The sequence below is a fragment of the Haliotis asinina genome, chromosome 11 (assembly GCF_037392515.1).
Source record: "Haliotis asinina isolate JCU_RB_2024 chromosome 11, JCU_Hal_asi_v2, whole genome shotgun sequence".
In the NCBI taxonomy this organism is placed as follows: Eukaryota; Metazoa; Mollusca; class Gastropoda; order Lepetellida; family Haliotidae; genus Haliotis; species Haliotis asinina.
The window spans coordinates 49,718,214-49,732,108 of NC_090290.1; the positions used below are offsets into that span (position 1 = coordinate 49,718,214).

At 41.4% G+C, this 13,895-nt stretch overlaps 1 protein-coding gene across 5 annotated transcripts in view; it reads left to right on the forward strand.

The window, feature by feature from the left end:
• Positions 1-7,317, forward strand: part of LOC137255827 (glycoprotein-N-acetylgalactosamine 3-beta-galactosyltransferase 1-like) — a 39,162-nt gene extending 31,845 nt beyond the window's left edge. For all 5 annotated transcript variants that reach the window (XM_067793388.1, XM_067793390.1, XM_067793391.1 and 2 more), the window contains exons 3-4: positions 1,112-1,770; positions 4,459-7,317. In XM_067793388.1, coding sequence (XP_067649489.1) covers positions 1,112-1,770; positions 4,459-4,623 — 824 coding nt within the window. In that variant the 3' untranslated portion in view covers positions 4,624-7,317. The remainder of the gene's footprint in view (positions 1-1,111; positions 1,771-4,458) is intronic.
• The last annotated feature ends 6,578 nt before the right edge of the window (positions 7,318-13,895 follow it).

A 13,895-nucleotide genomic window follows, 5' to 3' on the forward strand; every position in this document is an offset into this window, starting at 1 on the left:
CCGTCGGCGTAGATTGATACTGTTTCTCATCACAATCCAAACAATTACGTGAAGCTCTTGTAGTCCATTTTGGGCGACGGGGCAGCTCAGTAGTTAAAACCTTGTTCCGTTCTCCAGATAGCTACAGTGTGTGAAGCCCATGTTTGGTGTCCCCCGACGTGATATTGCTGAAATATTGCTAATGATGTCGTGAAAGTAAACTAACTTCCAGTACAACAGCGTTATTGGATCGTCAAAAGGACACCCGTGGTCAGTGTGAAGGCGATCTCAAATATGATTGTACGACTGCTTCCTACATATAACCCGTCGCAGCACGGATTTCCTCTTCCGTACATATGTTTTAACGTGAAAACTCGATACTGATACTCAGGCCATTAGATAAGGAGCAGTAAGTTAGTGGGTTGTGTGATGCTGAAATCGGCAGTTACTATTATCAGACGTCGGCTGATGCATGGACCGTTTAAACGCCGGATTCGAGGCGGCGGTGGAACCCTTAGTTAAATACGTCCGCTTGTCACGAGAATTTAACTGTCTTTAAACACTTAGGTTCAGATGGTTTAACGTTTCCTATTCAGGATTTTACGCAGCGAGCTCCACTATGTATTGACGTTAACTGGACCAGCTGTTTGTGCCATTTGATCTCCCGGGTAATACTTATGTCGAGCTGCTCAGATAAGGCTAAACAACCTGATAAGAACGTTTATGCATAATTACTAATAGGGAAAAATATTGGTTTGTAACGTGATGTTCATCCACTCGGAGCGAGCACGAGTGGCACATCTGTCAACTTCTCCAGTGCAGTACTCAATGCTAAACCCACGGATGTACAGTAATTCTGTCTAGATATGCGGACAGTAAGAACGTGAGTCTGTGTCAGGAATATTTATGTTTTGAAATTATCAACCACACTATTGGTTATTACCTTATATTATATGCACGACTACTCTTGGCTGAAGCTCGAAAACTGGTTCAATGGTGTTGATACCATCTCCCTGCACTTGTCTCAAATACTGGTTCAGGTCTTCTAAAAATGATTAGTTTCTCTCCTACCTTCAGTAATAATTGTTCACTCACATGCCTTTAAACAATGCTTGTTGTGTTCTTTTCTCAGATGATGACGCAGTCGCCAAGTCCCTGTTTGAGAAGGAGCGCGTGTTGTGCTGGATAATGACGTCACCACAGAACCTCGAGTCAAAAGCACGTGTAGTTCGCGATACGTGGGCTAAACGTTGTAACAAGGTTGTTTTCATCAGTTCCACAACAGATCCCAAGTTTCCGACAGTTGGCTTAAAAGTCGCCGAAGGCCGAGAACATCTGACGGCCAAAACAATTCAAGCCTTTCGTTATATTTACGAGAAACATTTTAACGACGCTGATTGGTTCATGAAGGCTGACGATGATACCTACGTCATATTAGAAAACCTTCGATACTTTTTAACATCACAGAAGAAGACGGAACCTGTATATTTTGGCCACCATTTTAAGACAATCGTTAAACAGGGTTACTACAGCGGCGGAGGGGGATACGTGCTGAGCAAAGAGGCTTTGAAAAGATACGGAGAGAAAGGTCACGACCCCAAAATATGTCGACAAGATGGCGGCGCTGAAGACGCAGAGTTCGGCAAATGCATGGAGAATCTTGGGGTGAGGACAGTGAACTCTACAGACGCCCTGGGGAGGAGCAGGTTCCACTGTTTCGACCCTGAGACCCATCTGTTTGGAGGCTACCCGGATTGGTATTACCAATACGACGCCAATGGAGCACGAAAGGTATGATTCGTGATTTTGTTATGAAACATTCCAGCATGTGACTTCCTCCTACTGTCCTATCACGTATAAAACGAAGCGTTATATTTTGTCAGGTGTTTTAGCCCGGCAAGTAACTTTGAAGTTTCGGATATGCATACTATAAATCATGGATCATCATTGATGAATTGATGTAGACTCTTGTTAGGTTTCATCTTCAGCAGTTAGTGCTTGATACGAGAGGCGGTTTACGTTCTCAGGTGGTAAACGCATGTCATGGTACTCCATGCTGTCGATCACTGGATTGTCTCGTTCAAACCGATTACTTTAAGCTGGAATACTGTTGACTTCAGCGTTGAACAACAAAGAACAATTTAAGTGAGTGCGAGTTTAGTTTTACCCTGCTTTTAACAATATTCCTGCATTATCACGTTGGAGGGCACCAGAAATGGGCTTCACACATTGTACTCATGTGGGGAATCGAACCTGGGTCTTTGGCGTGACGAATGAACGCCTTATCCATTTGGCTGCCTCAAATTATATAAGTGGTCCCTTTCAATTGTTTATGGCCGTACTTGACAATACATGGCAATACATGGCGATCCATGTGAACAAATGACGATTCTTAAGGCTTGACACCTGCGGTGATACAACACGAGGACGAGTGGACATTTTAAATGCAGACATGCGCAGAAAGGGCATGGTAACGACGAGCGAAGTGGACTGCAAGAATGAGTTGAACTGCACGAACGCTTTATTTGTCAGTGAACATTGATTAACGCCTCAAGTGAGAGAGTACACTTTCAGCAATATCACGGCGGGGGATGACAGAAATACGTTTTACACATTGTACCCAACTGGGAAATCAACCTAGTTCCTCAGCGTAAGGATCAAAGGCTTTAACCACTAGGCTACCCCACCGTCCTTGCCCTAAGCAATATTCCATCGATATCGTGACGGGGAACACCAGAAACGCGCTTTACACATTGTAACCATTAAGACTATTTCATTGTTTTACATTTCCTGCCTAAACATGTTGATGTGATACATACGGGACGTGTACATACAGACCCACTTCATCAAAATACTTTTATGGTATAAACAAATAAGGAACACCCACAAGTACAAGTGTTCCTGTATTCTTTTCCAAGTTTCTCCAGAAACTTTGTATTCCATTGTCGGCGAAATTCTGGAATGAAAAAAAGGAACACTTATACTTTCAGACGTTCCCTTACTCGTTTCTATGCGTATATGTTTGAATAATCTACTGGTTAACAAATCAGATACTGCTGATCGATATTATAATTCAAAGACCAATACACCGAAGCCGGGGTTACGTGGAACTGATTTTCAAGCAGACGTCTATATCAGACGTGTTGAACCTTACATCCCATTGCCGACGTCGATATCAAGTGTCGTCACAAGAAATGCAGTGACGGTGGTGCCACCAGCTGAGACGCTGATGTTGTGGTGATTCAGTGCTTGATGAATTAATACGTACCTGTCGAGTGCGTCTGTGAAGAAAACAGCACTTGGCCTGAAAACATTTGTCTCACTGTGAGATTCGCGGTCACGCCGACATTGATCTGAATGTTTGTACCATGTTGAAAGCACGTATCGCGTATGCAAACATCCTTGTCTTCAAGTACCTCCTAGGTACCAGGGGCAGTGGGTTAGAGCACACACTCACTAATCCACTCCCGCGTTCTACCTTGTTCGTTTGGGGGTAGGGGTTGGGGGTAGGGGTTTGGGGTTGGTGGTAGCACATGGTTGCGGTTTAGCTATTTGTTGTGCCGTGTTGCGGGTTTCTGCAATTAGTTGACGAATAATTGACGAGTGAAATCAACGTTATTGTCGGGTATTGCCCTGACGGTCGTGTCGACATAAGGCAGGGGGCCAGACAGTAATGTGCCTGTTCCCTTTTAGGCTGGCATACAGTTCCTGTGTAGTGAGTCTTTGACTTCTAGAAATGGCTACTTAGCCAACCAATTGACCCATTCCCTTACCTTTCCTTATCAGTAATCCAAATGTATTTAATGCGTCTTTTTCTGTTTTTGATTTATTGTTTTAGTTGTTTATTTTATTTTATTGATTGACCCTAGCTGCACTTAAACTTATACAGAAACAAATCTGTCTAAATGACCTCACCTCTCGTCATATGATCTCACCGCACCTCTCGTCACCTCATAATTTCATCTGATTTTTATAATGTCGATCATGTCACACCTTGTCTCCCCTCACGATCTGTCATATCATATGGGAAGTCACCCCAATTCACGAACTCATATGATCTCATTACAAGGTCGATCACATCAGCTCACCCCACCTCACGAACACATATGATCTCATTACAAGGTCGATCACATCAGCTCACCCCACCTCACGAACACATATGATCTCATTACAAGGTCGATCACATCAGCTCACCCCACCTCACGAACACATATGATCTCAGGGAATAAGGGGATTTTCCTCATTTAACCTTACGAAAACCATATGATCAAAATGCTAGGAAGATCTCCTCACCTCACTATTTCATGTGATCTCATGCAAAGGACATCACCTCACCGAACACGAACTCATTTGATTTCATGTGATCATTTGATTTCATATGATCCCATCAGTGCTTGGTATCTTTTTGTATTTGTTTTCTTGCCTGACGAAAGATTTTTGAAACAACATTCCCCTTCAAAGCTATTGTTTCCATTTCAGGGAACAGAGAGCATCTCCGACTATGCCATATCTTTCCATTACGTGCCCCCACAGAAGATGTACGCTCTGGAATTTTACATCTACCATTTACGGCCGTATGGCATTGTGTCCGGCACTCAAGATCTCAACAAGAAGCACGAGCAACCTGGATCTCAAGCTCACTAGACATGCGCACTGATACCGGAAGTCAAGACTCGCACAGGCGCGAAAAAGTGACTGTGATCTGTGAAATATGTTGAAAGGAATAACGCTTCTCACTGTGTGTGACGGCGATTTTGTGTATAGGTGCCCGAATCTGGAAGAATTCTGTGATCACTAACTCGCTGGTGCTAGTGTGATGGAAGACTGGCATGTATGACGTAGTTTCTCCATTATGCCAAACCAATAAAACTAGTCAAATGTTCGGAACTAAAGGCCACTTTGTATGGCATCATGTCTTAGAGATGTGGCTTTCTTTCGACAGAGGACGATTGGTCTACAGTCAGTGCTGGACAGATTGCTGCAAGCGTTGGTGTATTAGATTTGCTGATTCGGAACTATTTCGAGAACGGCAAATTTAATACGCATTTCAACTATGACCAAAATATTGAAATCACGGGGTCCAACACATTTCGCTGTGTGATCGAGCCACACCCAGTGCATAACCCTCTTATGTCATGTCCGTGCCTTCTCTTCATAACAAGTGTGTGGTCAATATTGTCTGATCGAATGTCCTTGGTTACCCAGCCAACACTTGAGATCTTATGAGTCAGGGCACAGCAGGTATTTATAAAAGAGAATTATGTTTACATGTATAAGATCAGGCTTACATCAGAGGTATGTGTTAGCAACGAGGTTGCTGTTTAGATAAACAATCAAAAGTATAAATGATAATATCGTATATCCTCTGTTTGGATGTCTGCACCTTTGATTTCCGTGCAGCCCGTTGACCGGCTGTTTGTGGAGACTCAGCTAGTGGCTGTTCCTTCTGACACTGAAACAAAGGCAAGTGACAATATTACCGAATCCCTTACTTTGAAGTGGATCTCGTAACCATTTTTTCTGCTTGTAGGATGTGGGGGTAGCAAACGGAACAAATACGGTATTTCTTATTGAGGGTCGTATTTACACCAGGGGATCAAGGGGCACCTGCACCCCACCCCTCCCCCACCCCTCAGCATTCTTTTACAGATTACTTTTTCTGCTTCAGAGTATTGACATAACACTCTGTTAACGTTGATAGTGTCCCCTTAGTAAAAAAGTTAACTAACTGTATTTGCCCTTTCATTATACCAATAAATCAAATACCCAGCAGTCTCATTTAATGTTATTTTAAAGAGGAAACCGATCACGTTGTTGATTGACAGGGCACGGCAGCGGGATTGTCAATATTTAGATGCAGCTGAAGGAAGGCATTTTCGTGCAGTTGAAATGGATGTCAGTTTGCATTCAGAATTTTTATTATACACTAATCACACCATGTTTCGCCTTGTAGCATAGGGCTGACTGCAAGGTTGCTTAAATACATTATCTGAAAAAATATCATTGTGTGTGTCCGGTGATAGGGTTCAGTGTTTATTGGCCTACAGAGTCGTTAAAGTCTGAGTTTTCTGATTTGTTAAAAAGCCACATCACATCGATGAGCCAATACCGAATGATGCTTAACCTGAATTTCACACAAATCTCACCATGAAACCAGACGTGGAATTTAGCTAAACCAGAAGCTGTTACTGTTTACAAGGTTATTTGTGTGTATGTTGAAATAAAACCTTAATGGCATATTGGCTTCGTCTCTGTCCCCTGACATGTTAGATTTAATCATAACCTCTGGACTTGAATATACTCAATAAAAAAGGTTAAGTCCCTACCCAGTGTTCAATATTAAACTGTTCAATAGTTCATAATTATTATGATCCCTACAACATTTAAAGAGTTGAATATTGAGGTGGTCCATAACTGTTTTTCTTGAGCATACCTATTTATTTACTATTTTTCAGCACCCTTTTGACTCACGCTTAGTTTCGAAGTAGAGAGTGAGTTTAGATTTACGCCGATGTTGGCAACATGCACGGCGGGGGACACCGGGCTTTATGCATTGTACTCAATAGTTTCCAAGGAACAATCCTGTCAAGTCAGCAATTTCACGGTACCACGTAGGGACTGGTTAATATAGACACCCTTTATTAGATCAGAAGGAATGGGTTCATCGTTGTCTTCAAGGCCATTGCACATGTATTGCGTTGTATTTAAAATATTTGTTGCATTTTGTTTCATTGACTGTTGAATGTGAGACAAAACACTTGTTTGTTGAGTTGTATTTGTTGAATTGCAGTGTTATTGTTCATTTAATCGTGATAATTGAAACAAACATTACCATCGTATGGTGTGGGGAAAACGTATCAGCTGATGAGATGATGGTCAGTGAGTCGGGAGCTGTGAGTTAAATGTATACTGAACAAAACAAATTTAGGAATCATGAGTATATGCTGGGATATCACCTAGCATTATGTGCTTAATGTGCACAAATATAATAACGCTCGAACTGTACATGATCTCTAGCCCACGTTGGTTGTGTGTATGTTTCAAAGAGCACGTACTTACGTTTGGTCGTATGACTATATTGGCGTGAGAAAAGCCAGATTTATCGATGCCAACTTCTTTATCAGGTGATGAAGGAGCAGGTATACGCTACGAAAGGTTGTGTTATCCACAACAGAGCAAAAATCTGTCCTTTCTCATTCTTTCTACTTCTAAATGCCCTTCAAAGATTTATATTGGCGTGATTGATTTTGCGCGATTTACGAGATGGCATTCGTTGAATGAATGTACACATTGATGTGAACAGTGTATTTTTTAAATAAATCAGATGATATTTTGGCATATATGATTTTATATTATATTTTTCATATTATACTTGTGTCGATGTTATTCAGTGCTTTCAAAAATAAATGATAAAAAGTTGATACCTACAATGCAGTTGCCATAAACGCCCGTACATATCGGCAATGGAGTTTCTTTTGCAGTTTCAGAAATGTACGTCCTCATCATGTAAATTGATAATCGAACATCGATCAGGCTTTCATTGATGAATGTTATGAATATCGATCTCCTCTGTCATTGTACTGTGACGTCATTCAATCAGGATATCAAGACTGACCCCCGAACAAGTCGAATATACGAGTGAGTTAGTTTAGTTTTACACCGCTAAATTAGCAATGTTCTAGCTGTGTCACGGTACGGGAAATGGACTTCACAAATTGTACCCAAGTGGGCAGTGGAACCGGCTGTACAAACCAACGCTTTAGCCACGAGGCTACTCCAGCGCCCCGTTACACAAGGGAACCGTTACAAAGTTGGGAATCTTGGCGAGGAATGTATAAGGTTCGCGATAGCTTACAATTGGCAAGATCAGATCGATCAGGGTCTATGCTATGTTGTCCCCACATGCTCCAATCAAAGCTCGAATTCCAGACTAAACCCCAGTTGGTACCTTTGTTCTGTCAATGTACCAGTGGTCGATGGTTTTACTTTCCCTCTAAAACTGACAAACATGGTGAGCCGTGCAATTACATTTTTTTAATTTAATGCATGTGCCACGACATTTCAGTGTGAAGCATTGCACGAGAAATCCGGAAATCCAGCTCACTAGACATGCCTACTGGTACCGGAAGTCAAGATGCGAAGTTATTACTGTGATCTGTGAAATATGTTGAAGTACGGTTGTCACTGTGCGCGATGGTGAATTTGTTTACACGGGCTCTAATCTGGCAGAATTCTGTTATCACTGACGTCTTCTCGCTAATGCAACTGTGGTGGAAGACCAGCGTGTCTTTGTGACGGGAGACAGTGTTCGGGAAGAGTGCGATGTATATTTATTGTGTTTGTTTATTGACATAAATTAGGAGTTATTTTAGGTTAGTGTCACCAGTCACGTAACATTTTGCTTGTACCCGGACAAGACAATCCAGTGATCAAACTCATGAACAACGTTCTGTGTAATTGACATACGCTGACGTGTAAACTACGTTTGCGAGCTATCTGAGTGTCTCATAAAAGAATGGGTAGTGAATAGTGTTAACGATCGGGTAGACGTCGATCTTCAGTCGGAAATTTGAAAAAAAGAAGATGAAAAAGTACCCTTCGAGAGAGAATAGTAGCACCTAATAAGACTAGCCAGGGCCCTGTTTCACAAAACTCTCGTAAGCCTAAGATCTCGTAACTTTTCTCTTAGCTCTTGTACCTGGTATACTGTAACATAGGAGGTGCAAATGCTACGAGAAAAGTTACGAGATCTTAGGCTTACGAGAGTTTTGTGAAACGGGCCCCAGAATACGTCATTGGTATGGATACAGACAGGTTCTGGAGAACTTTGAAGAAATTAAACATATCGATCCAACAAACACAATGAGAATTGGCGCCATGTCTGGGTGTTGCTTGCTATTGTTTGTTGTTTAACGTTGAACACCTATATGGTGGCTGTCTCTATACAATTGGGTCTAGACCAGACAAGCGAGTGATCAACAACATCAAACAAAGTAAATGGTATATGATGACAAGGGTCACCCAAGTCAGACAAGAAGATCCCCTTAGTCGGCTCTTACAATGTCGTAAGGGACCAGGTGCTGTCTCCGATTATATGTAAATTCTGACTGGAAATGACAACACCACCAAGCGCTCGTAAAATCTGTCACTCAATATGCTCAACGGTTAAACATGGATTTGTGTATCAGAATTCATAACTGATAGGTTGACTCTTGAGAGGGAAGCAAGTATTGCGATAGCGATTGTCTGTTGCAACGTGCCACGTTTGCGATAGCGATTGTCTGTTGCGACCAGCTATTGCAATATTTTTTTTCTCCTTGATTTATTTCATTTCATTCATTTCCCAAATGAATGTGTGGTTCCAAAAGTCGTATCTGCGATTAAACTTTCTTAGTAAAGTACAAATTCTAGCACTGTTTTGGTTGATCCATTTTTGTAGACGTCGAGGTGCCTGGGCGGGCTAGACGGCTGACTTGTGTGCTGGCGATTAGGTTCCTGACACTGAGGGTGCGGGTTCGAATCCCGGATGGAACTCGACCAAAGTAGTACTAGAATTTGTACTTTACTAAGAAAGATTAATCCCAAATATGACATATGTTACATGTGATCACTTTATAAATGACATTGCGTAATCAATGAATGTGAGGTTTATATGAACTGGAAGCAACTTGAAGTAGTTTCAATCCTTTTAATAACTGACGAGAAACTCGAAACCTAGATGAAGCAAACAGTTAAAACAACTCAATGAAGCCAAACTTCTGCACCCAAACATCCTGTATTTTGCGCTGCTCATTTATCAACGGAAGTTAATTACAAAGTTATCGATTGTCACACATACTTTCGATGCATTGACAGTATGTTTTTTATGTTTCTACCATCGATGAATTGCTATCGGAGAATCAACAATTGCAATCCATCGAAAGTTCGATGCATTTGCTGGAGCACTACATAACTATATAAACTGACTTTACTGAAGGTCCTCTTTCCTCAAAGGGCGCACACTACAAACTAAACTTTGACAACGCATGTTGTCAACCTCGAGTTTGAAATTGTGAACATCCCAAAACCTCCCAACACCACTTTCAGAGTTGGCAAACTGTTGACGAGATATAGGATCGGTCTCTATTCTCACCACATTTTCCATGAAACTTCGGTTTTGTCAAACCCGAGCATGACGTCTGAAACTCGTGTTGTTCAGAAACGGCCAAACGCAGTCATCGAAACTGTCGTGTAACCGCACCGATAGAGGCATGTTACTCAAATGATACGAAAGTTTGACAACATGTGATTGAAGAGTGAAAGCGCGAGTTTTTATAATTTCAACATGTTTAGTTTGCCGCTTGAGGGACGCATTAAGGCCCTATAGAGCATGTTCTTAAAACACCAGCACGATTCATAAGATTCATGCAATTCTTGTTGAAAATGGCCGTTTTATTGGGGTTAAGGTAAATAATAAGATGGCAATATCATAGACATTTACCTGGTTTTGAAGTTCACTTATTTGTGTCATCTTCAAAGGGGCATATCCATTGTTGACAGGTAGGTTCTATCTAGCACTGAACGTTCGCGGTAGCAGCACTTGTCACACATGACCTAATTACTACTGTGTGTTACTACGCTATTTACATCCATGGAGGTTTTACTACTGATGTTATCCTGCACTGTTATTGTACAGGCTTATGCATGTAATGTATCTAACTGGTATTTTATTCACTGTCTGGAATCATTGTGTATCCTGGGTGATAGCAACAATGTTTTTTCAGGGACTATTTCTTGTGTACATATATATACTAGTATATATATATATATATGATTTAAGTGAAATTTGCAATCACTTGGTAAGATTATATACACAGTATCATTTCTGCAAGATAAAATGTGTGTTGAAATAGCATAATAACCCTTATTTCCTTTTTAGACTGAACTTTGTCATTAAGGCAATATATAGGTGTGTTTAACCTACACTAGTGTTTAATCAGAACTAGGGATATTTTTTTAATCATTTATTTGTGTTATTTGTCTTCAAACGTGCACCCCAATATATTATAAATCTTTACCTTGAAGTTGTAGACATGGAGTGAAGGTTAAATAACGTCAGTGCTAAAGCATCCCCACCCAGTTTTGACTATCAGTAACAACGGGGCGACGAGTAGTTAAATCGCTCGCTCGTCACACCAAAGACCATGGTTCGATTCTCCACATGGGTACAACGTGCGAAGCCCATTTCTTGTTACCTTAGCCGTGATGTTGCTAGAAAATTGCTATACTCGTTCACTCACTCAGTGACCAGTTTCGTTTGGTGTGACAATCATGTGAATAGTCATCGAAAATAGGGGACGACACCTGATGGTAAGCATATCCGGTCATACAGGTAGCACAAACCATTCACAAAAATTGTTGAAGCATGGAAGCTTATGAGGACAAGCTTTATCGATTAACAACTTCTTTATTCAGATGATGCGACGTTTCGATACAGATTATTATATCGTCAAATTATGAATTACTTTTGAAATCTTACGGCATTACGTTCCTTGCAATTTCGCCTATTTAGTTCGTGTTATCTGTCCGCCTGATTTACCTGGCAATGAGGAATAAATAAAAATGCAGGGAATAATCTATCCGGGCAGATGGCGTTATAAATATTTGTCATAACAGACTAACCCGCTGGGTACACTGTCAGTCAAAGTCAATGAAATAGATTTATATCAGTCACTCTGTATTGAGAGGTTACACCTATATAGAGGCTATTTGCAATGGTCTTTTTAATATGTTTATGATGTACGAAGAAAATGACGTATTATCATGGGTGGGTGTTCGGCGGCAAAAGCAACATCGCAGTTGGAAACTCTATAAGTGGCTTCTCAATTTGTAACCCTGTGGGGAATTGAGCCCCTCTCTTCACAGTGACTGATAACGAGTTTGATGTCAATGTCGATAGCAAATGCCATATTTTCCAGTTGATTTGGCACTGAATCAGAGCTATAGTCTGTTTGCGGTGAAAACGTATGAATTACCTTTAAATCTCAGAATTTTATTCAAGCTGTCAATAGCATCGCATTCGGTTCTTCGTGGTAGTTACTTTATAATTCGAATAAAATTCAATCACACGTGATGCACGGATATTACCGATGTTTTGCGAATGGAAATCAATGGAAGGGACAGAACTTTAAATCTGTCTTTTTTGTGTCGTCCGCAAAATCTAGCGATGGCTACGACAACATCTGACTCTCTTTCCAATAAATAAGTTTCAACGAAACGTTCAAATGCAGTCCCCGTGAATATTAAGGAGAATCGCGGCGACGTTACTACTAGACAATACCTACGGGAAAAACGTAAGATTCTCATAGTTTGATTCACACGGGTTGGCTGAAGTATACAATCCGATAGTCATGGTTTAAACACTTCAAAATTAACATTGAGGTGTTCGGTTCACTGGTTCCTCGGGGACCATGCGTAGCTGAACTTCCTCCTTATTTTCCTGTCACTGTAACACCTGTGAGACAGCCTCGGGATCATCACCACAGAGCTGCAATTGTATACAATGGCTAGCGTGCGATGCCGGAAATCAGGGTTGGTAACTTCAAAATGTCAACTGCCCAAAATGGATTTAATCCATGGATCTAAACCCAGGTGTATCTATAAAGTTTTACTAGACCATCGGTAGGCCATAGCTGTAAGAATAGACCGTCCGACAGAAATCTCTGGGAGGACCTTATTTCATCCTCTACATAAGCACCATGCCCACGACAGTACTGATATCTGACATAATTACATAGTTCTATTTCAGAGCACAGGGAATACCTAAAGGCATTTTTGCTTCGTCGTCACATTGTATACATTTTTAAAACAGGCTATATCTTCATCCCAGGTTTATCTCACTTAGCAAAATGGCCAGGAGGCGTCACTGTGACCTGTACTGAAGCAGTATCCAGAACATGCTGCTGGATTCACCCAGTTCACTACATTGACTAGGACTTTATCTATCCTGCTGGCGACGGTTGTAGGCGATCCGTGCATTAGAAATGGTCTCGATTCTCCATAGGTTATGTGGGCGGATACAAATATGCACCGGCGTCGTTTTGGGACTTATGCTGGGCTATTTATTAGCCATGATCAGTCTGAAAGCTACAGGTACTCGCTTTGGGTTCCGTAGGGATGGCCTACAGATGCCCAGGGGTAGACACGCCGTGGATCCTAATCCTGGTGAACAATGGGATCTGCATTATCAGATGGAAAATCATTTTGGTGGACATCAAGTCGGTGACGTCCAGTTTGAAGACGAGCACCTGCATCACGGTAGGTTCAACCCGCGTGTTGGTCACTTGACCTCGATGTGACGTGTACAGTATGTTTTCAAACGTTGAACTGCTCTATGATCGACGGGTATACATGTACCTCATCAAACCTCACTTTTCAGTAAAAAATAATTCAACAAACATCACGTTCGTGTATATAAATATGCTTACACAAAGAGTCTTGTCACAACACAAAGTGTCTGAATGGGTCAGTGTGTGATTGAGTTTTACGCCGCACCCACCAATATTCCCGCTATATGACGGCGATTTGTAAATATTCCAACCAGTGATCAACAGCATGAACATAGATCTACCCTACTGGCATGCGATGGCATGTGAAAACCAATGCAGCAAGGATGACCTCTACCTGATCCTGCGAGAAACGGGATCTGGGTGTCAGACCCCCAGGCCTGGTTAACACATACCCACCGCACATAAAGGAAGTGATATGTAAGCTAATATGACTATATCTTAACCATGGATGTTACTGCAGGTTAGATGTGTTTTATGTGTTCCATGTATACATGTTGGAAGACCTAAACCACCTGCACCTATAGGAAATGTGAGCTGGGTTTGAACTGATTTCAATTTTTATCTTGCGGTTTACTTTTGTCAGATGAT